Source organism: Cyprinodon tularosa, unplaced genomic scaffold (genome assembly GCF_016077235.1).
Source record: "Cyprinodon tularosa strain WSP-4 unplaced genomic scaffold, ASM1607723v1 ctg999, whole genome shotgun sequence".
Taxonomy (NCBI): domain Eukaryota; kingdom Metazoa; phylum Chordata; class Actinopteri; order Cyprinodontiformes; family Cyprinodontidae; genus Cyprinodon; species Cyprinodon tularosa.
This window is the reverse complement of record NW_024039783.1, coordinates 148,448-173,147: the sequence shown is the minus strand read 5'-3', so window position 1 is coordinate 173,147 and position 24,700 is coordinate 148,448. Positions and strand designations below refer to the sequence as shown.

At 40.7% G+C, this 24,700-nt stretch overlaps 1 protein-coding gene across 1 annotated transcript; it reads left to right on the top strand.

Moving 5' to 3' along the window:
* Window positions 1-29: 29 nt before the first annotated feature.
* Window positions 30-24,670, top strand: LOC119777303 (creatine kinase U-type, mitochondrial). Its single transcript, XM_038276126.1, has 8 exons — window positions 30-251; window positions 6,005-6,100; window positions 7,423-7,644; window positions 13,438-13,523; window positions 19,363-19,486; window positions 20,050-20,184; window positions 21,811-21,936; window positions 23,875-24,670. The coding sequence occupies exons 1-8, from the start codon at window positions 90-92 to the stop codon at window positions 23,986-23,988; spliced, it is 1,065 nt and encodes a 354-aa protein (XP_038132054.1). The 5' UTR covers window positions 30-89; the 3' UTR covers window positions 23,989-24,670.
* Window positions 24,671-24,700: the final 30 nt, after the last annotated feature.

The following is a 24,700-nucleotide window of genomic DNA, read 5'->3' as shown; positions in this document are numbered from 1 at the left end:
ACCATTAAAAGCATCAATGCTGCTGCTTTATCTGGTTTTTCTATTTGCACAGTGCGGATTACCCTGACCTGCGCAAACACAACAACTGCATGGCCAGTAACCTGACACCTGCCATCTACGCCAAGCTGTGTGATAAGACCACACCCAACGGGTTCACCCTGGACCAGGCCATCCAGACAGGTGTGGACAACCCTGGGCACCCCTTCATCAAGACTGTTGGCATGGTGGCAGGAGACGAGGAGTCTTATGAGGTCAGATATAATATTAACCAGGGATTTTATCAAACAAAGTCCTTCCTCCTTGAACTACAGGTGGGGAATTTACTGGATGTATTGCAGCACTAGTGAAAGCATCTATTTCATTCAATCTAAATATCTGTGGACAAAATGCACTGATTGAATTATGTGGAATATCAGACTGGAAAAGGTGCAAGGTTCAAGTGTCGTCCATGTTGTGTGGACACAAGCAGTCCCTGTGGGGCGTGGCGGTGCTGACAGGTGGCCTCAGGCTTTTCTGTCCTGGTTTCTAATGCTGACCCAGGATCTTAAATACACGCCTTTCCTTCCTTTTCTGTCCCTCTAATATCAGATAAAGGCCACCGGTGCCTCAGAGGTGGGAGGGATACTGTTATGGTTGAATCAAAGTTTATTTAAAGTTGTCATGATGCTCGGTCCAGGTTTGGCGTTAACACGTGTTATTTTCCTTTCCTCTCAAGTCTAATGTTTGTACCTTTGAGGTACCTTTGTACCTCTAATGAAGTTTTTTTACAGCTCCAGCATTTTTGGAAAGTAAATTGTTTTAAAGAAATCATGCCAAAAGCCAAATGTTCATCTTAAATTAAACAGTATACCCCAAGCCTTCCTACTAATAGGGTTTATTTAGTCCTTCTTGTGTCTGAAATCAGCAGACTTCGCTGTACGCCATCCATCAACATGCAAACATCCCAGGCTTTACCTTCAACCTCATGAATTCAAGCCTTTATTTTGTATTCCAAGTCAAACTCCTGTCTTATCCTCTTGGTATCTGATTTTTTTTTGCTTTCTCACTCTTGATCTTTGACTTTTCTTTATTTCTTTTACACCTCTGCTGAGGAAATTAGTTCTTTGTTCTAGTTAATTGTTATTCTTATGATAATCTTATGTAAATATCTTATAATATTTTACTAATAATTTTACTAACAAGTTTACTAATAAGTTACCAGTTGCAGCAGTTTGAAACGACTGTGCTGCAGAGTGTTGTTTGTAGTGATAGTCTGAAGAATTCAAAGCCTGAAGGTTTAAGAAAACCTTTATTGGTTTTTATTCCTGCCAATGAGTTACAGGCTGTGTTCAAGCAAATGTATAAAGAGATAAACGGATTAGTGTCTGAATTGACTCTCTCTGAGCGTCATTGAGCAATAAAAGCTGTAAGATATACTAAGACTATCAGACTGTCGGCTTTTAGTTTCCTGTTTTGTGCATATTTTTAAAGTTGAGTCTAAAGTTTTTCACACAAATTGCAAAGATGGATTAAATGTTATTTTAACTTCATTTAACATTTCTTCCGATTAGATGTAACGTTAAACATTTAGAAATGGTTCAGCCAGTGAACTACTCTATTGACGGAGCTAAGTTGGAGACGATACATTAACTGGATGATATTTTTGGCCGTTATTCTTTTTTTTGTATCATTATCGATCAATATGTGTATGATTTCACTGATTCATTCGTTAACGCAGCAGCATTGCTTTGAGATTATCTGTAGCGCATGCATTGCTGCTCCCTCCTTTAGCTTTCTGTTAAGGTTATGTTTGATGTGTTAATGATTGTTTCAGCGGCACATATGAGTTAGACTGATGTTGAAATATATATTCTGCATTATGCAGTTTTACCGGTTTACCCTGAATACATTTATCTTCTGATCTACGTTAAGCAATAACTGTTGGTCTGAGGATTATGACTGATATTTGTCAAACACAAGGTGTTATTAACATGCTTACCTTGGTGGCTGGACATTTACACCGGCTATTAAAATCCAAGTAAATGTCATTAACCTTGATTATAATTCAAGCAGAGTTATTAATCATCAACTACCAGGAAAATATCCGTCTCTTTTAAGTCAAAGGAAGTTGATTCGGCCACTGTTGTAAAATAACCACAATTAAAATAATGGGGCATTTTTATTAAACATAGTATTCTCTATCACTCTCTTATTATGTGTAATAAACTCCATGATCATTACAAACTACTGAAATAAACACAGAATACATGAAAAATCAGTAAGCATAAAATAAGTCCTTGAGGTAAAGTCTTTGATTATGTTCAGTTAATTAGCTCCACTGGTATGTTTCACTGAAAACTGTCCATTAGATCAGCAACAGATAGATGTGTCTTCCATAGTCTCTGGTAACATTTAAATAAATTAAGTTTCATTTAATCCAACAATTATCAATGCACACAATAAATTTGATCTGACAGCATTGAAATATACAGAGACTTACAAACAACCTTTTGCCAGAATTTAGGCTTCAAACATTAATGTACAACATTGTAAGTCTTTGTGAAGAATCAACAGCAAATGGGACACAATCACAAAGTGGAAAGAAATGTATAAAGTCTCCATATAAATGCACCTGCTCTGTGATAGTCTCAGTGTGATAGCATCATGGAGAACAAGGAACTCACCACACAGGTCAGAGAAAATGCTGAGGAGAATTTCAAAGCTGAATTTGGATACACAAAGATTTCCCAAGCCCTAAACATCCCAAGGACCTCTGAAGAAGATAATATTGGAATGGAAGGACTATCAGACCACTGTGACAGAGGGACCAGGCCATCCCTCTAAAGTTTCAGCTCAAACAAGGAGAAGACTGATCAGAGATGCAGCCAAGGGGCCTATGGTCACTCTGGAGCTGAGGAGAGAATCAGTTAGTCGTATACTGGAGAAATCTGGCCTTTATGGAAGAAAGCCATTTCCTAAAGATATCCATAAGAATTTTCGTTCAAAAGTTTCCACAAGCCGCCTGGGAGACACAGCAAACATGTGGAAGAAGCTGCTCTGCTTAGCATCACCCTGAACACACCACCCCCACTATCAAGCATGGTGGTGGCAGCATCATGGTTTGGGCCTGCTTTTCTTCAAGTTCAGGGAAGGTGGTTAAAATTTATGTGAAGAGCCAAATACAGGACAATTCTGAAAGAAAAACTTTTGGAGTCTGCAAAGGACCTGAGACTGGGATGGATATTTAACAAGAGAATGATCCAAAACAGAAAGCAACATCTACAATGGAATGGTTCACAAATAAATATATCCAGGTGTTAGAATGGCCTAGTCAAAGTCCAGACCTGAATCCTATCAAGAATATCTGGAAAGGAGTAAAACATGGTGTTCAAAAACTCTCTCCATCCAACCTCATTGAGCTCTAGCTGTTTTGCAGGAAGAATGGGTAAAATTTTCAGTCTGTCGACGTAAAAAACCTGATAGAGACAAAACCCTGAGAGACCTGCAGCTCTAATCGCAGCAGAAGGGGGCGCTACAGAGTATTAACTCAAGGAGGCTAAATAATTTTGCACCCCCAAGTTTTCAGTTTGATTATGTGTTGAAAAAGTTTTAAATATCCAATACATTTTGTTCAACTTCAAGATAGTGTCCCTCTTGTTGTCGATTCTTCACAAAGAATTTGAATTTTATATCTTTATGTTTGAAGCCTGAAATGAGGCAAAAGGTTGAAAAGCTCAAGGGGTTGAATGCTTCGCAAGGCAGCCCTAACCCTAAGTGGTGATATGAGGATGAGAGGCTTCTGTTGTCATGGTAACTGATAGGTTAGCGGATAACTACAGCTAACAACAGCTAACTACAGTTAACCCACAGCTAACTAGAGCTAAGAACAACTAACTACAGTTAACCCACAGCTAACTACAGCTAACAACAACTAACTACAGTTAACCCCCAGCTAACTACAGTTAACCCACAGCTAACTACAGCTAACAACAACTAACTACAGTTAACCCACAGCTAACTACAGCTAACAACAACTAACTACAGTTAACCCCCAGCTAACTACAGTTAACTCGCAGCTAACTACAGCTAACAACAACTAACTAGAGTTAACCCACAGCTAACTACAGCTAACAACAACTAACTACAGTTAACCCCCAGCTAACTACAGTTAACCCACAGCTAACTACAGCTAACAACAACTAACTAGAGTTAACCCACAGCTAACTACAGCTAACAACAACTAACTACAGTTAACCCCCAGCTAACTACAGTTAACCCACAGCTAACTACAGCTAACAACAACTAACTACAGTTAACCCCCACCTAACTACAGTTAACCCGCAGCTAACTACAGCTAACAACAACTAACTACAGTTAACCCACAGCTAACTACAGCTAACAACAACTAACTACAGTTAACCCCCAGCTAACTACAGTTAACTCGCAGCTCACTACAGCTAACAACAACTAACTAGAGTTAACCCACAGCTAACTACAGCTAACAACAACTAACTACAGTTAACCCCCAGCTAACTACAGTTAACCCACAGCTAACTACAGCTAACAACAACTAACCACAGTTTACCCCAGCTAACTACAGTTAACCCACAGCTAACTACAGCTAACAACAACTAACTACAGTTAACCCCCAGCTAACTACAGTTAACCCACAGCTAACTACAGCTAGCGACAACTAACTACAGTTAACCCCCAGCTAACTACAGTTAACCCACAGCTTACTACAGCTAGCAACAACTAACTACAGTTAATCCCCAGCTAACCACAGTTAACCCCCAGCAGCTAACTACAGTTTACCCACAGCTAACTACAGCTAACAACAACTAACTACAGTTAGCCCCAGCTAACTACAGTTAACCCACAGCTAACTACAGCTAGCAACAGCTAACTATGCCGGTGAAGATTCTCAGTCTTCCAGGTCATTCCAAAAAAGTTAAAAAGCTTAAAAAAACAAACCGCTGGACTTTGTTTTCCACCTGTCCTCTTTGTCCAGTATGTGAACATTCTGGTCCTCAAACTAATGTCCTTTGTCCTTAACTTGGAGAAAAGACAAGACTCTGCTATCCATCTACAACTTAAGGACAAAGGACATTCTTTTGAGGAGCAGAATGTTCATTTTGGACATAGGTGGTTTGAGAAGGGTGTGAAGGAAGCCATTCATGTTAAGAGAGAAAAACCTGCCTTTATCAGAGAGGGTGGACTCAGGTTCCAGCCCCTATCATCACAACCCCATAGCTATGCAGGGGACCTAAACATTTCGCCTGATCAGCCAGGCCATCAATGACCCTAACAACTCCCTTTTCAGGGACATAGGCCAGTATCCAGTATTGCAGGCCAACAACGACCTCAATGACTCCCCATTACAAAGGTGTGGACCTGTTCATTCAGTTCAATTTGCATGTTTTCTAAGCCATAACAAGGCTTTGTTGGGTTACTCTGTCTATAAGCAGGGAACTAAACGCTTCTCCAGACATTTTGAATTGAAAAAGCTTCCTGGATGGGAAGCGGAACATCTTCATACTTGGAAAACAAGGTCCAGTGGATTGTTTTTTAACCCTTCAAGTACAGCGCACCAACAGGCCAGGTACTTTCCGTGACTGGTTTTAAAAACAGCTGTCTGGCGCTGTGATGTCAGAGGAACAGCTGCGTTAACATCTGTATCGGCATCAACAAAAAACTGTATCAGTAATTCTCTGCTAAATATTAGCGTGATGGTCAGGAGGCTTTTAAACTGTCAAAACTGGAAGCTCATCCCCAAAGAGAAATGTTGAAAATGCCTCTGTGTGGTACATCATGTAAAATTTGATTGGGATGGAAAGGTGCAAATGATTTGATAAGCAGTTCTGAATGTCACAGTTTAAATGAATATGTATGGATCCTTTTTATGCTGATTTTTGCTAACAAAATATTTCTTTTTGAAACCAACTTTTTGTGAAGAGTAATATAAGATCTAAATCTTCCATGGCTGTGATTAATCAAGGGTATATGTTCATATGCTTCTCTTTAGGTGTTTGCTGACCTGTTGGACCCTGTCATCAAAGAGAGGCACAATGGCTATGATCCCCGCAACATGAGGCATCCCACTGACCTGGATGCCAGCAAGGTACTTACTACCCCTGACTAGTCACTCCTCTCCTGTGGTTGGGTTATGTTTTTTGATGGGAACGATTTTTATTTTAGGCTGTTGAGGAAAATGTCTCTAACTCTTATTTAATTTCTTGAAACCAACCATGATGGATGCCGTCAAACAGCAGCCAATGAATGCAGAAACAGCAGGCCTGGATATATTGTAATTGAAAAATATGTTTTGGCGCCACAGAACGTAAAGGTGATTGTTCAAGCTGCAACTCTTTGTCTGAACTATGAACTGATCAGACAAAAAAATATCTTTATTTTATTCCACTGTTTGTTACCAGGTTGTTAAAAGGAGAATGACGGTCTCATTATGTCAGGGTCCAGATTATTATCACACTAGATTACTTGGTTTCACCTAAGCCGCTCTTGCTGTCAGTTTGTTGCGGTAATAAGACTAAAATGCAGGCAGGTGCTGTAAGAGGAAGAGTTCATACAAATGAAAAGAATTTTAATGTCAGTGTTAATGGAAAAAACATAAAAAAAGAAACACATTTTGAAGATCAGTCGCCTTCGTTTGGAACTGTACGAGGGAAACATGTTGATTACAACAGTATAGTTGCAACAAAGAAGTGAACCTTAGTGGAATAAATACACTGAAAGAGAGGAGGAATTTGATAAAATGGAATAGAAACATTTAGAGAAATAGAAAACTAATCAAACATAAAACAAGAATGCTGAAAGTACACAACAAAAGGGTGACAATAAGAATCAAAGCCCACAGAGACAAGGTGGTAAATGTATCCCACAGTCCAAAAAATGGGCTGAGATATGAAGATAAAGATAAAAACAAACCGAGGTCTATAATCTGAAAGCTTCAACGATGAGGCAAAGTCTTCAAGTTCAGAAGAAAACACAAAAACTGCAGTTTATTACATGGGAGATGCTGGTCTGATGGGAAAAATATTTGACCATGGAGGACATCTCACTGACTGAAAGATACCATAGGTACAGAACAAGCCCAAATCATCACCTCCATGCCTGACTCTTGAAATGTTTTTTACTGATGGACCATGATCAGGGTTTAGGTCATGGTTGAATATCTTAACCTTTTTCTGTCCTAAGAGCACGGTCCCAGAAATAGTTTGAACATCTATGCTGTTTTCGAAAGAAAGGCCAGCTTTCTCCTTAGAGGCCAATATATAAACGTTTTTATTCAGATAAAACCTTACAGAGATTTAAGATCTGTTCTGTAAGACAAACATGGGCTTAACCATCATCACTGTCTACAGACGTTTGCTTAGAAATATTTGCAGGAATACTGCTTGACGTTGATGCTTTTGCTTGTTTCAGATCCATTCAGGCGTGTTCGATGAGCGCTACGTGTTGTCGTCCAGGGTGAGGACAGGCCGCAGCATCAGGGGCCTGAGTCTGCCCCCTGCCTGCACCCGCGCAGAACGCCGAGAGGTGGAGCGGGTGGTGGTGGACGCTCTGGCCGGGCTGAAGGGAGACCTGGCTGGAAGATACTACAGTCTTACTCAAATGACCGATAAGGAGCAACAGCAGCTCATTGATGTAAGCGATGCTTGGATGAGATGTTTTAAATCAGCAAAAAGGGTAGCTGTGTTTTCATAGACTATCATAGAAAATCATTTTTTACAACTTTTATTCTAAATGCAGATTAGCATTGTTGGTATGTTCGCCTCATGAAAGTTTACATTTCGATTGTCCTCATTTATTCCTCAAATTTATTATAACATTAAACAGAATATATTAAAATTTCCTCAGTTTTGATTATTTGTTTACAGGTGCTGGTCATAAAATTAGAATATCATGAAAAAGTAGATTGATTTCAGTAATTCCATTTAAAAAGTGAAACTTGTATATTATATTCATACATTACATACAAACTCATATATTTCAGATGTTTATTTTGTTTAATTTTGATGATTACAAATGACAACAAATGAAAATCTCAAATTCATCATATCAGAAAATTAGAATATTGTGAAAAGGTTCAAAATTGATGGCCCCTGGTGCCACACTCTAATCAGCTATTTAACTCAAACCACCTGCAAAAGCCTTTAAATGGTCTTTCAGTCTAGTTCTATAGGCTACACAATCATGGGGAAGACTGCTGACTTGACAGTTGTCCAAAAGACGACCATCGACACCTTGCACAAGGAGGGCAAGACACAAAAGGTCATCGCTAAAGAGGCTGGCTGTTCACAGAGCTCAGTGTCCAAGCACATTAATAGAGAGGCGAAGGGAAGGAAAAGATGTGGTCGAAAAAAGTGTAAAAGCAAGAGAGATAACCGCACCCTGGAGAGGATTGTGAAACAAAACCCATTCAAAAATGTGGGGGAGATTCACAAAGAGTGGACTGCAGCTGGAGTGAGTGCTTCAAGAACCACCACACACAGACGTATGAAAGACATGGGTTTCTGCTGTCGCATTCCTTGTGTCAAGCCACTCTTGAACCACAGACAGTGTCAGAAGCGTCTTGCCTGGGCTAAAGAAAAACAGGACTGGACTGCTGGTGAGTGGTCCAAAGTCATGTTCTCTGATGAAAGTAAATTTTGCATTTCCTTTGGAAATCAAGGTCCCAGAGTCTGGAGGAAAAGAAGAGAGGCACTTCATCCACGTTGCTTGAAGTCCAGTGTAAAGTTTCCACAGTCAGTGATGGTTTGGGGTGCCATGTCATCTGCTGGTGTTGGTCCATTGTGTTTTCTGAGGTCCAGGGTCAACGCAGCCACATACCAGGAAGTTTTAGAGCACTTCATGCTTCCTGCAGCTGACCAACTTTTTGGAGATGCAGATTTCATTTTCCAACAGGACTTGGCACCTGCACACAGTGCCAAAGCTACCAGTACCTGGTTGAAGGACCATGGTATCCCTGTTCTTAATTGGCCAGCAAACTCTCCTGACCTTAACCCCATAGAAAATCTATGGGGTATTGTGAAGAAGAAGATGCAATACACCAGACCCAACAATTCAGAAGAGCTAAAAGCCACTATTAGAGCAACCTGGGCTATCATAACACCTGAGCAGTGCCACAGACTGATCGACTCCATGCCACGCCGCATTGCTGCAGTAATACAGGCCAAAGGAGGCCCAACTAAATACTGAGTGCTGTACATGCTCATACTTTTCATGTTCATACTTTTCAGTTGGCCAACATTTCTATAAATCCTTTGTTTTTATTGGTCTTCAGTAATATTCTAATTTTCTGATATGATGAATTTGAGATTTTCATTTGTTGTCATTTGTAATCATCAAATTAAACAAAATAAACATCTGAAATATATGAGTTTGTATGTAATGTATGAATATAATATACAAGTTTCACTTTTTAAATGGAATTACTGAAATCAATCTACTTTTTCATGATATTCTAATTTTATGACCAGCACCTGTATATTATATGATACTTTTAATGTTTTTAAAATCTGTATAAAATGTCCATAAGCCTAAAGGGTCTCCTAACTTTTTCATCCTGTGGATTAACTCATCAGATTCAGGTAGAGTAAGTTATGATAAGGTGGATCTGGAAAATGAATTTGATGATCGCAATTTTATAAAAGTCCCCTTTAATTCCCTGTGGCTCAGAAGCCAAGAGCGTTTGTACTCGACTTTTATTTCTCCATTGTCTTCTCGAGATAATGACATAACTATCTTGCTAGCACGGTTAAACCATAAAAAAAATTTTTCTCGGGACCATGAGAAAACAGGTATTGATTTCTCGAGATAATGAGATAATTCACCTGTCTGAGCAATGAATGAGGCTGGCAAATAGACCTGGATTCCCAGTCTATCCGTGCCCGCAGGGCCCATAGTTGTGCAGTCGTGGTGCTGCCTGTGCGCAAATAATCACCATTGTCAGGTGGTGGTGGATGATTGGATTGCATGGAATACAGTAGAAACAAATCTGACTGTTGTTTTTTTTTTTTTATCAAAATCTTTAATCTGGAATCATTTTGCGGGTTAATGCATCTTATAGCTATTACAGGTGAAACACCGTGGCGGTTTTGCTTATGAATCAGAAGTGGAACTAAATCATCAAACCAACAAGGTCATTTTGTTCCCTAAAAATGAAGCACAGGATCATTTACAGAATGACACACAGGCTGCCATGACTTATAAATCCTCTCCCGCTGTTGTGGTATTGAAGGATGTAATCAGTTTAACACACAGCAATCTTGTTATCATGAGTAAACGGCTTTCATTATCTTTAGATAATGAGAAAGTTAACTTGTTTTCTCTAGAAAACCACTGTGAAAAAGTATCTGAGGGACACGATGGCTCTGGGCTTCCGTACTCCGGGCCTTTAGGGGTAATATATACGATTAAATTGGGTTTATTGCCAGACAGAAGGGAAGAGAGAGTTGCCAGTAGGGCACAGATCCATGCTAGTAGTAAGAACAATGTAACGCTCGGCCTATTAACATAGCAAACTTTGCAGAAATGTAAGTTGTTCCAGAAATGATTGCGATAAATGAAGTCTAGGCAGAAGTTAAACTGAAGAAACTAAATTACCTGCCCTAATCATCAGAGGCTCACCTGCCTCTGACGCAAACCAGTCAACTTTGAACCTCCAGGAAGCCCAATCAACATCCAGAGTTCATTTTAAAAGGTCTTCAAATCCACTATCCAGCCTGCTGCCCAGCTAAGTGCAAGAAGTGGCTGCGCTGTGTCTAATATTGACTCAGATGACCCCGATTCAACCCCCCTCCATCCCCTTCTCCACCATCGTAGCTAAGCTCCATCTAGCTTCTTCAACCTTGTCCCTATCAGACTATAATTCCTCCCGGACTCTTACTGCATTACCCATCACATCTCAACCGGTCTGTCATGAGACCGCCATGTTGCGCCTGGTTCTGCCAGAGGTTTCTTCCCAAAGGGGAGTTTTTCCTCTCCACTGTCGCTTCATGCTTGGTCATCATCGACAGGCTCATGCAAACCTGTGTTTATCCAAGCGGGATCCAATCCTATGGGTCCCGAGTGAAGCACTAGTATCAACTCACACAGTCACCTGGATCTGACCAATGCAGTTCAACCAGATCATCTCTCCAACCAGCAGTCTATGGACTGAACCAGCTTCATCCATCTCCACTCAACCACCAGTTTCAGGCCTGGGGGGGAAACATAGCTGTTCTCATACACCTTCTTATGGATATTAAAGTAAAATTTAGCGCCAGTGTTTCCTTAAAATAATTATATAGATAAAATTCTTCTGATTTTCTTTTCCTTTCCGTTTGAGTTTTTCAGTTTGAAATGATCATATTGTCATTGGGGTTCAATCCAAAGTGTACCCACAATGCAATTGTTGTTTTCAGCTTTGAAACCAGTTCCATGCTTGTCTTCCAATTTTTCTGGCTCACTTCTCGTCATCATGAGGATCTTATGCTACGCTTGCTATGCTAAGGATGTGATAAGGGGGGCAGGGCTTGAATGAAGCTTCTTTTCATGCGGGTTGTTTTTAAATTCACAAGAACTAGTACGGACTCGTGTACGTTGTCTTTGGTGAGTAAAAAAGAAAGTGTGCATTCAGGGGGAACGGGAGCTGGCACAGAAAATCTGGGTCAACTGGAACAGAAAGCGTTCTTGTGACGTCACCACATTCAAAGCTGGTCTGGAGCTACGTTTCGCCTCCTGTTATTAACAGCAGACATCCCTAGTTCCAAAACATAATTTCTCGTCGAACCCCCCCCACCCCACCGAAGACAACCGACGCCCAAAACATACACACTTCATCATTCTTCACCTTCACTAGACATGGATATACTTAAGTATATTCTGCTGTAAAATGAGTCTTATATTTTCGTTTTTCACTCGAGAGTTCAACCTATTTCACAGGATAGACCGCTTTGAGTGGTCACTAGGTGACTGTCAGAGAGTAAACCAATCGCCTGGAACGCTTGTTGAACAGAGCATCGCTTTGGACAGATATGCACAGGTTTCACAAGCAGCCTCCTCCCCACACCCTCTTTCTCTTGTTGTCTGCGTAATAACAGTAGTTCTAATCCGCACTGGTGCACGAATAATGGTACTGCCTGCACGCCCTCACTCGCAAAAAAAAAAACCTACCTCATAAAGTCTAAAATCCGGGATAATTTATCCGACTCGCGGGCATCCGTGAACAACTATCTATATCAGGGAGACTCCAGTAACTTCCGGGAGACTTGGGATGTCTGTAATAGTCTCTAGATAATAATAAAAAAGTATAACTTTTTTCATTTAGTGGGGGAATAATGATTAACACAGTCAGATAAACACAAATTAAACAAATTTCTTTAGCCAAATAAAACAAAAAAATCGCCATCAGAGCCTTATAGTGAAGCTTAAAGTATAATATTCTTGCCACAGATGATCTTAAAACGTACTTTTATAGAACAACAGCAACAAAACAGTGAACTTTTAACTTAATACTCTGAGCTCAGTGAGGCTAGACTGGAAGCTGCTGCTGCCGCAGTGCATGCTGGGACAGCTGTCAGTCTGGAGAACGGACAAGTCTGCTCTGATGCATGCTGGGTAAAGAGGGAGGGGCGAGAACAACATCCAGGGACTTTGTCCGTTCATGGTCTTGTCAATTGGAACAGGACTGATCACACGAGAACACACAAGTACACGAGAGAAACGGACCCAGACTCTTTATTGGGACGAGGAAGACATGAGGAAAGAAAACAGACCAGCTAATGCAAATGATGACCTTTTCTGAATTGACCATTTAATGAACTGATTCATAGAGTATTATGGCTGACCTACCTGGAGCCAAACAGTTAAAGGCTGATTAGTGCAGAGGAAAACTTTTAGAAAATAACAATTTAGATTTTCTGCTAAATTATTGTGGTTCAATAAGATACTGATATATTCCCAGAGCTGTAATGAAATGTCCTAAAACGAAATCATGTTTATAGCCTGAAAACAACCTTCTGCTGCTGCTGGCAAAACTCTGTCCAGTCATGACAAGAATTAGTGATCTAAAATGTGACTTCATGAAGTGAAGATTTAGCTGTAAGCTTATTAGTGAAGCTGGAGGAGGTTAGCTAATGGACCTTCCATCCCTCTCACTTAATCTTAATGGGATTTATTTCAAGTTTAAAACTTTCTTCAGGTTTTTAAGCTCTAAAGTTTATTTTTCATAAGATGCAAAGTTTTAAGGTAATTTTAACTTTATAAATCAATCAAAATACAACACAGACAAAGAAGAAATAATTAGGCTTAATTATAAATAGTGGTTTGTGCTGGAACATATGTTACAGTCTTTTATCATGGCCTAAATTGTTAGATCAACGTATTTTTCCTGAAGGATAAACAGTTTTGAGTTCTACGTTGTGTATGAACAAATCTTTGATTTATACCTTTTAGGATCACTTCCTGTTTGACAAACCGGTGTCGCCCCTCCTGACCTGTGCTGGCATGGCCCGTGATTGGCCCGATGCCCGTGGGATTTGGTAAGTTCAAATAAAAATGTTGCATTAAAAGGGAACAGCGTTTTTTTTTTTTTTACATTGGGTCCTTGATTTTACGTTATTACATCATGTTCTACTCACCCATATGAGTTTTGTGTCATTTGGAGCCGTTCTGAAGATATTCCGTTAGGTTATATTCAAGTAACGTCTTCCTATGGGCAACGACTTGAAGGCACAAACTAAACTGTTCATCATTTATTCTTTATGGTACGCCAGCATTCATAGCATGTAGGTGAATCACTGTCCCCCAGACATCCGCCGTTATATTTTTTAGATTTATATATTTTAAAACAAAGCGGACTGTGTATGACGTCATCCGCGTGCGCCGGCTACCATTGATTCATCCTGTCCGCTGAACTGCTGCTAGTTTTCCTCACATGCCTGGAAGATGTCTAGTGCTGCTACCACAGATGATCTCGCTCTCCAAATGGAATTGAATGATTCAGATTAGCTAGAATGAATAAAAGGGGTAGAGCGTAGCCGCCTGTGGCCCGGGCTGCCTGTCACTACTCCAGTCTGGTGCGCGGATGATATCATACACACACCACTTTGTTTTTAAAACATATAAATATAAAAAATATATAACGGCGGATGTCTGGGGGACAGTGATTGGCCTACATGTTCTGAATGCTGGCATACCATAAAGAATCAATTATGAACAGTTTAGTTTGTGCCTTCAAGTCGTTGCCCATAGGAAGACGTTACTTGGATATGACCTAATGGAATATCTTCAGAACGGCTCCAAATGACACTAAACTAATATGGGTGAGTAGAACATGATGCAATAACGTAAAATCAAGGAAAAAATGTAAAAAAAAACGGTGTTGCCCTTTAAGCATATTGTGGTATTGTTTATTATATAACAGGACTTTTTCTATCCATTCATGCTTAAAGAATTCATTTTCCACAAATTTGTATTTTGACTGAATTGATTTGTATTTTTTTTACCAGGTTGTAGTGAAAATGCCTTCATTGATAATGCTAGAAGTATCAAATGTCAGCGTTTTTACTGGAATCAGTTTAATGTGTCAGCCAGCTGTAATCAAACACCTGCCTCCCTGTTTATATCCCCACCAAGGCTTATCAGACGTTCCTCTTTTTAATAATTCAGCCGTTGCCTCCTCAGCTCCTCTTTCAGGGGAACTGGAAGCTATTTTTTTCTCCGCCTGCTTTTCCTTACACCCTTTATCCTGTGATTTCCTCCCTGTCTCTTATTTTGTCCTTTCTCTTGTTCTTTGTTAGATCGAGGCTCCACCCTCAATTATTATCAAACAAAAGTAGTGTGAGGGGGGAAAGGTTTTGTTACTCTAAAGTAATGCTTAGATGATGTCCAGATTTTATTCATGAAAATAAAGACTTGATATGAAACATAATTGTTTTCAGTAAATACTAACACAGGCTGTGGAGCAATAAGACTCTGAGTTGGCATCTGTGATTAGAGCAAAAGGATGAATGTTTTTCATGCTGTTTGCCAGGTTTTACTCTAAAGTGACCTCATTTCAACAGTTTGTTTAGAAAATTCAAGCTCTTATCAAACTGTTATCATTTTTATTTCAATCTTTCCTTTGATAGCATTTTTTTGCTTAAAATATGTAAAATTTAAAACAGCTGAATCGTTTCCTCGCTGCCATGGGGTTTCTGTTGTCAGTTAAGCTTCTCATTAATCAGCATTATATAATTTGGCATAAAAAAGAGAAATGGATTTCAAAAATGTCTCAGTTAAAAAGAAAAGCCATTCATAGAATTTGAAGTTTACAGCCTCAGTTATATAAATTATTAATGGATGTTTGATTTTATAAATTGGATGTTTAATTTATAGAGTTAGCATATGAATAATAAAGGCTAAGTCTGTTTTACTCCTCATTAAGAGACTTGTTCATCTCACCCAATTACCGTATTTTCACGACTATAAGGCGCACTTAAACGTCTTTTTTTTCCCTCAAAATGTGCGGTGCGCCCTATGGTGCGGTGCGCCCTATGTGTGTTGTAACTGCGACTTTTGAGACCACCTCATTGAGGAGATGATGAAAGAGTGGCTGAATGTAAGGAGACCAGGTGTTTTTTTTCCACCCCTCACCATCGCTGTTAATATGTAACTCCATGCGTGCCCATCTCACAGCTGATGTGAAAAACATGGGGAAACAAATTAACGCTGTGCTCGCTGTTCAACCGCTCGACATCGGTGTGAACCGGACCCAGCAGGTGCAGCAGAAGCAGCGAGTTTACATGCAAAGTCAATGGTTGACGCGCATATAGGTGCAGTAAAAGGTCCTGCAGCGCATTTTGGTGCAGCACGTCGGGAGCGTTTAAGCATCTGACGCACCGCCAACGCGCTGCTGCAGCTCAGATGGAAAAATTGAAGTTTTGTTGCTGGACGCGCCGCATCAACCAATCAGAGAAGCTGATCTGGGAGCTGACAGCGAGACACAGCGCTCTGATGATATTAACGCAAATGAAAAGGCTGGATGAATGAGGAGATGATGAAAGGCAGGTGTATGTGAGGAGACCAGGTGCTTTTTTCCACGCATCACCATCGCTGCGTGCCCATTTCACAGCCGATGTGAAAAAAAGATGAATCAAATGAACGCTGTGCTCGCCGTTATCCCGGGGGTCTGACAAAGGAGCTTCCACCGCTCGACATCGGTGTGACGCGCCCGTTCAAAGTAAGGCTGCGAGCGGCGTGGGAGCGATGGATGACAGACTGAGACCACAGTTTCATGATAAATGGAAGGCAGCGCCGTGCAAGTTACGCCACCGTTTGCGGATGGATTGTAGATGGACTGTGTCTGCTGGCTCTGTTGTTCAAGCTTTCGCAAAAGCCGGCATCATTTCTGAGGAGCCGCGCTGCACGGAAAGTGACTCTGACAGCGCAGAAGGGGAAATTGGCATGTCTGATTTAGCGCAGCTGTTTTATTCAGAGGAATGCTGAGGATAACAGAGGATGATGACTTTGATGGGTTTAAGGCGAATGAAAAAGGCTGGATGGACGAGGGGATGATGAAAGCTTGGCTGAGGGAGGTGTATGTAAGGAGACCAGGTGGTTTTTTCCACGCATCTCCATCTCTGTTAATTTGTGATTCCATGCGTGCCCATCTCACAGCCGATGTGAAAAAAAAGGTCAAAGAAATGAACGCTGTGCTTGCTGTTATTCCGGGAGGTCTGACAAAGGAGCTTCAACCGCTCGACATCGGTGTGAACCGCCCGTTCAAAGTAAGGCTGCGAGCGGCGTGGGAGCGATGGATGACCGACGGAGACCACAGTTTCAGGAAAAGTGGAAGGCAGCGGCGGGCAAGTTACGCCACCGTTTGCGGATGGATTGTAGATGCTTGGACTAACGTGTCTGCTGGCTCTGTTGTTCAAGCTTTTGCAAAAGCCGGCATCATTTCCAAGGAGCCGCCCGGCACGGAAAGTGACTCTGACAGCGAAGAAGAAGGGGAAACCGGCATGTCGGATTTAGTGCAGCTGTTTAATTCCGAAACAGAGGATGAGGACTTTGATGGGTTTGATTAATACTCTGTAATAAATACTTGAATAAAGCACAATCATACTCAGTTTTGCTCCCGCTCTATTTTTCTACCTAAAAAACTTAATTCAACAGCAGGCTCTGGGCCGCAGCGCATCCGGGCTCACATCAGCAGGTGTTTTTTCATCTAAATAATCTAAATCTTTTTAAGTGAGAAAGCCCACCGGAAAATTTAATCATTGCAGTCAGTTCATCCAGATTATTATCCTGCCTATGTTTTAAGTTAATTTATGCGTCAATAAACGAAGAAGAAGGGGGAACTGGCATGTCGGATTTAGCGCAGCTGTTTAATTCAGAAACAGAGGATGAGGACTTTGATGGGTTTGATTAATACTTTGTAATAAATACATGAATAAAACACAATCATACTCAGTTTTGCTCCCGCTCTATTTTTCTACCTAAAAAACTTAATTCAACAGCAGGCTCTGGTCCGCGGCGCATCCGGACTCACCTCAGCAGGTGTTTTTTCATCTAAATAATTTAAATCTTTTTAAGTGAGAAAGTCCACCTGAAAATTTAATCATTGCAGTCAGTTCATCCAGATTATTATCCTGCCTATTTTTTAAGTTAATTTATGCGTCAATAAACTGTATCAGAGGAGTAATCACAGCCCTGTGTCATCAGCGATGTGTCTCTCACGGCAGGTTCCCAGGTTTTAATAATACTTTGTAATAAATACACCTTGCAGCTTTATTTGCTGTGATCAGTGGGAATAAAGTAGTTTTAATATGTTTTTAAGTGAGAAAATCCACCTGAGAGGACATGTACCTGTATATAAAAAACGCGCCCTATAGTCCGGTGCGCCTTATGTGTGTGTTAAATACAGAAATGGCACACATAACTGAGAGTGCGCCTTTTAGTCCGGTGCGCCTTATGGTCGTGAAAATACGGTAGGTTTGAGTTTTTCCAGGAAGATTTATGATTTCTGACCCCACAGCCAATAGAATCCCACTCAGCCCTTCACTGCATTGATCTACATACATGAATAGAGGCCAGTCGAATAAGCAGTCTAGTTCAGATCAGATTTCCTACATCAGTCTTTTTTTAATTAGACCAGACATTCTTCAGTTTTAACATATATTAGGTTCAATTAGGAAATACACCTAGTCTTTGTATGTGAGACAACAGAAGCGTAATGTTAGCCAGCTTTTCTCATCTACAACCCGTGTTAACTGTGTTTAGCATCATATTACCTCCACCATACTTCACAGCTGGTACTATGCTGTCAGATTATGATGCTAACTCTGCTCCTTCAGGTATGCTTCTCATCATTGTAAGTAGGTAGCTCAATCTTTGTCTGGGAACCAGTCCATAGCTTCAATACCTTTACACTGCAGGTGCTGCTGACACACTCCAGCCCCATGAGGTCTAGCATTGTCCTGCATTAGGAGGAACCCAGGGCCAACTGCACCAGCATTTGGTCTCACAAGGGGTCTGAGGATCTGATCTCAGTAACTAATGGCAGTCATGCTACCTCCTCTTTCTTGTCATCCCACACCATTGCTGACACACTGCCAACCCGGTCATGCTGAAGGATGTTGCAGGCAGCAGATCGCTCTAAACGGTGTCTCCAGACTCTGTCATGTCTGTCACATGTGCTCAGTGTGAACCGGCTTTCATCTGTGAAGAGCACAGGGCACCAGTGGAGAATTTGCTAATCCTGGTGTTCTCTGGCAAAAGCCCAGCATCCTGCACAGAGCTGGGCTATGAGAACAACCCCCATCTGAGGACGTTGGGCCCTCATACCATCCTCATGGAGTCGGCTTCTAACTGTTTGTGCAGACACATGCACATTTATGGCCTGCTGGACGTCATTTTGAAAGGGTCTGGCAGCGCTCTCTTCTGTTGCTGAGTTGTTGCCCTCCTACAGCCTGTCATAATGACCAAAACATCAGTCTGAAAGCATAGGTACTGAGAAGTGGTCTGTGGTTCCCACCAGCAGAACCACTCCTTTATTGAGTATGTCTTGCTAATTACCAATAATTTCCTCTTGTTGCTTTTTCCATTTCCACAGCGACTGAAATTGATTGTCGATCTGTGTTGCCTCTTAAGTGGACAGTTTGATTTCACAGAAGTTTGATTTAATTCAAGTTATATTGTGTTGTTTACATGTTCCTTTATTTTTGAATCAGTCTATAAGAGCTTTTAAAAAGGTTAAACAGTTTAAATTAACATTGAAAGGCCAAAGGGAATAGTCCGCATGTAGATTGTATGTTCATGCAACTGTGAGGGACAGATGGGGCTTTAGTCCCATTCATCTGAGCTGTTGATCAAGCAGAGCAAACTCCCTCTCTGCAGGCACAACAATGAGAAGACATTTTTGATCTGGGTCAATGAGGAGGATCACACCAGAGTCATCTCCATGGAGAAGGGAGGCAACATGAAAAGGGTCTTTGAGAGGTTCTGCAAAGGTCTCAAGGAGGTAAGACAGCTGAGAATGGATCCTTCTAGATTATTCAGGGAAAAAACTGGTGAGTAAACAGAGGATAAACAGAAGTTCTAGTTAATGTTTTCTAAATATATCTCTGTCTTTTAATATGTTAAAGTCAGCCAGCACAGACTCTGTTCTGCATGATCTAATCCAGATGCTGGGTGTTGTTATTGTGGAGCGTTTCTGCTCCTAGACACCTTTATAAACTCAATAAAGGAGCATTAGTCTTGTTTAAAAGCAGGAAATGGCTTCCACAGGTCATCCGTCACAGATAAAGCCTGCTGACAGACATACACAAAACAGCGTCCAAACTTGGTCATGTGAACATAAATAATTTATTCAAACTTTCCCGTTCCCTGCTAGTCAGAGAGCAAACGACAAGCGCTGCAGCACATGCTGCTGCTCTGGTGCACAACTGAAAACAGGCACATGTTTATGGTTTGATTTCCAACTCCCACTTTCACAGCGTTACATTCTTTTAGATTTCTCACTTGAAAGTTTTGTAGGAAAACTGAAGAGCTGCACAGCTCTAACTGTGAGCATCTCCCCATCAGGTGGAGCGTCTGATCCAGGAGAGAGGCTGGGAGTTCATGTGGAACGAGAGGCTCGGCTACATCCTGACCTGTCCCTCCAACCTGGGAACTGGACTCAGAGCCGGAGTCCACGTCAAGCTGCCGCTGCTCAGCAAGGTAACACAGCAGCTGCAGCAGAGCCGGACCAAAGACCAACATCTGCAGGAGTTTTAGTCCTTGTTTCTCTGGAAAATTATTAAACAGTTATTTTACTGTGCAGCCCAGAGGATGGATTAAACTTTTTATAACCACTAAATTACACTATTAACACCTCTAGAACTTACCTGATTTCTGTCAGATTACAGCTGCAAACTGGGTTATTTGTCTGCTGTGCGGCCCAGGCCTCCAAGGGGCCCGAGGCAGGGTGGGATTATGGGGGCCTCTTATTTCTGACAGTAATATAAATTGCTGTGTTCAACAGTTCAACAATCAGATGATTCAGACAGTTCATATTCATCTGATGTCACTAAAAGCAATGAAATCAATTAGCATGCTGTTTATTTCCCGTAGAAGTTCTTGTGGTTTATACTGTAACCTGTAGTACAAGAATGAATGAATGAAATGAAAAAAAAAAACTAAAACAGACATAACTTAATCAAACAAACGATAAAATATCAATTATTTTCTTTCTTCAAAGATTTATTTTTTTTGACTGTGTGTCCATCAGGCCCCAAGAAAATAAATCTAAATCATTCTTCATGTTTAAGATTAAACATATTTTGATTGAAAAAACACAAAATTCAATCATGAATTTATGCGTTTTTCTTTCTATATTCTTATATGGATAATCGTAAATGCAAAAAACCTATACAACGCAACGTTCTCCGGGGCCCTCTGTTTGCCCTGGGGCCCTAAGCAGTCTCTTTAGCCCCTTTTACTCTACCCTTTTGAAACTGTGCTGAGATTGGTCCGAGCACGGTAACCGAGATAATTGTTGAGTGTAAATTGCCAGACAACTGAACCGGACCTTGCCAGTCACAACTGAACCCCGGTAACATGGTAGTAGCTCATCAGTAGGGCTTGGCGAGGTTCAGTTGTGGTTCTGTTTTCAGATAACAAACAGAGCATCAGCAGACCGCATCATCTCCTTACAGTCAGCCTCCGTAATCAGGAAATTTTAGACATTCATAACAATACAAGCTTCCCTACCGTGCCGCACCGTTTCCAGTGATGATTCTGCTTAGCAGTGTGATGAACATCAACGTCTGTCGTTGTTTCCTGCGTCTGTAAGCCCTGATTAGATGATCGTTTGTTGTATCCACTTCCCAAAAGCCGACTCTGCCAAGTAAATTCATCAAAGGCGGTCTTCTTCGCCTGACTTTCCACAAACTTCCTGAATATTAGGGGCACCGCCATGTTTGTTTGGTTGTTTCCCTCTAGAGAGCAGTAGTACCGTAGATAGCCACTAGGAGGTGAGGAACCGTGCTAGCGTGGTGTGTAAACGGTCATTAGGAACAGCGCTCAGCACGGATTGGTTTTCAGAGGGTAGTGTGAACGGGGCGTTGGTTTGCCCTGCCTCAGACCAGCCCCGTCTCTTAGCCCAGGTCATTAGATCGCTGCAGGCGGGTCGTTTTTGTAGTGAGAAAATCTAACAAATGTTCAGTAACCTTTTCTTTTCTATTCAATCCAACAGCTCATACCGACATGTTTTTAAAAAGCTCCATTTTCTCTGGTTTTACAAAACACGGGTCGTTAATCAGAGACTCACAGCGTTCAGTGGGACTCCTCCTCTCTGCCTTACAGGATCCACGCTTCAGTAAGATCCTAGACAACCTGCGTCTGCAGAAACGAGGGACCGGCGGCGTGGACACTGCTGCTGTTGGCGGAGTGTTTGACATCTCCAACCTGGACCGCCTGGGACAGTCTGAGGTAGGACACCTGGGACGGGAAGGCAGCCTTCCTATCTTTTATCCACAGTGAAGAGTATCCACATGTCACTGGAGGTTCTATCAGTTAATGTAAAGTGATCAAAGCAATGCTTGGATGGTCAAGATCCAGTTTAATTATGTTATTTATGCATCTTTTAGGAGGTTACAAATGTTAGAGTGCCTGATTTTTTTTTAATCAAATTCTGACATTTTTTTTTTTTTTTTTTTCAAATTTTAGTCACAAAAGGAGTTCTAGATCAGGTGTTGCTAATCTGAATGAGAGTGGGGGAAAGGTCAGAGAAATAGAACAGGATTTCTCAATAAGTCCTAGTTTGGCTTATCAGATGAAAAAATGCCTTTAAGAATGCAGGATAATCTGTAAATAATGAATTCCAGGCCCAGAGCAGAGGAGATGCATGTTTATTGATTCACTCATCACTGAAAACTTCAGAATCTCTGTCATGGCTTAGGTTTTAAAAATTCCATTATTGTTCCAGTTTGGAAAAAAAATCTTATCAGAGACGGGGAAGTTTACAACAGAAAATACTGGGCAGGTTTACAAAAGGACTCAATAGGATGGATGGCGTAATGTATGGATGTGAAATATTTAATGGAAATGTTGAAAGTAGAACAAATGGTCGTAACATTTTTAACAACTTTCTTTCTTGTTTAATCAAACAGACTGGTTTTTATTGATCTTTTATGGGAGGTGCTTTAACCATTTGGATCTGTTCAGAAGTGTCAAGTAACAAAGTACAAATACTTTGTTACCTTAAGTAGAATTTTTGTTTATCTATACTTAGTGGTGTAAATCTTTTTTAGGCAATATTAACTTCTACTCTTTAGATTTTTTTGCTGTTATCTCTGCTATCTACTCCTTACATTTAAAAAAATACTGTTTAGTTTTGTTTAATTTAAAGTCGTAGGGAAATCATATTTAAAGGTCAAATCATTCTAGCTTAAATGTGTATAAATGTACTTTTTATCAGACCATATTGTCCCAAAAGTTTGAAAATTTCTATTTAAAAAAAAAAATCTTCTCTTAAAATCTGTGTTTTTTTTTCGTTATCTTCTGCAGGCCAGTTAGTTATACGTCAGCCTGAACACCTAAATTCGGCCAATCATATATCAACGGTCATCTGTCAATCAAATGTTTTCTTTCATAGCATCTTGATTCATATGTTGGAGCTAATATATGCAACGGTTGAAATAAGAAATGAGAATCATTTCCTTTCCCATTGGGAACCTACTAGCACTAAGTTGCTAACTGGTTAGCAACAATGCTTCTGACAAACCGGCCACAAACAAATGTGCTTGTGAACCTTCCGACCCAACAATCCCGCCCCCTTGATAATCGACCAATCACATTCACTTTATTCACTCGTGTAACGTCGTGCGCCACTCGAGAGAATTCAGAAATGTAACGTTTGGAACAGCTGCTTCCCTACGACTTTAGTGTCATTTTCGTTACGGCCTGTTGGTGTGTAAATAAAATAAATCAATCAAAAAAATTAGTTTTATCCAGAAAATAATTTCTTTGTGTTTGGACTCGGTGCTGCCCCAACTTGTTTTTCACCACATACCAAAATAAATAGTTTTTCAAGATGATGTAAAGCTAAATTTGACACTGTTACCATTAGTTATAAAACTAAGACATCAATAATTGTAGAAAATTTTCCTTTATTAGGGTAGTGCAGTAAAGTTTCTGTCCTTAACATTTTTTCCTGTATTACTTTTATTCTTTAAGTAGTTTTAAAAATGGTACTTTTACACTTTCTTTGGAGTAAAAAGCTGAAGTTGATCCTCTAACTTCTACAGAAGGGTTTTTAAATGGTAGGAATTGTGCTTTAGTAATAAACATGAATACTTTAACACTTCTGGATGCACTAAAGAAAACCTTTAAATATCAGGAAGTAAATGTGGTTTGATTCTCTCTTAGGTCCAGCTGGTGCAAACTGTGGTGGATGGTGTCAACTACCTTATTGAGTGTGAGAAGAGACTGGAGAGAGGTCAGGACATCAAGGTGCCTCCCCCCCTTAAGCAGTTCAAGTAGACACTGATCCCTGATGGCTTCACAAACCTCTGGGCACACAGCCACAACCCCCTCCCCGCCTCGTGCCCATAGATACTTCAAATATCTATGATATTCCCAAATTAATTATTATTATTAATATCATCACTATGCTACCTATCTAATCCACCACTCCTCCCTGCTCGTCTCTATACTCCGTCATTTCATCTATATCTGTTATATTTATGGATTTGGCTGAACAATCTTAGGGCCCAGAACTTCATCAGGCTCCAATGCAGAAGATTGAAAAACTCTCCAAGCTCAGATTGATGCTCTGAAATCATAACAGGGATTTAAAGAGTTGTGGAAATTGTTGAGAAAGAAAAGATCTGCTTACCTGCATGTCCAAAAAATCAAAACCAAAAGAAAGAAACACTCCCTCTGCACCCAGCTCCCCTCACTCCTCTGTAGCGTTTGCCTGTGTAGTCCGTCCATCTGTGCTCGTCCTCCATCGTGGATTGTGTGTACATAGTTTGTTTTAAAGCAATTAATGATTTTTTGAATGTAGACTTAGAAGCTGAAGATTGAAGAGGAAGGTTTGTTTGACACCTGGGTGTCACGCTGGCCGGGTCGGGCTCCGTACTGTAAGCTCCTGAAGCTGATATCACATGAGCCATAACAGAATGTTGTGTCTTTTAATAAACAAATCATCTATTTAACAGTATCTGCTCTGTTTGTTTGGTTTCTTACTTCA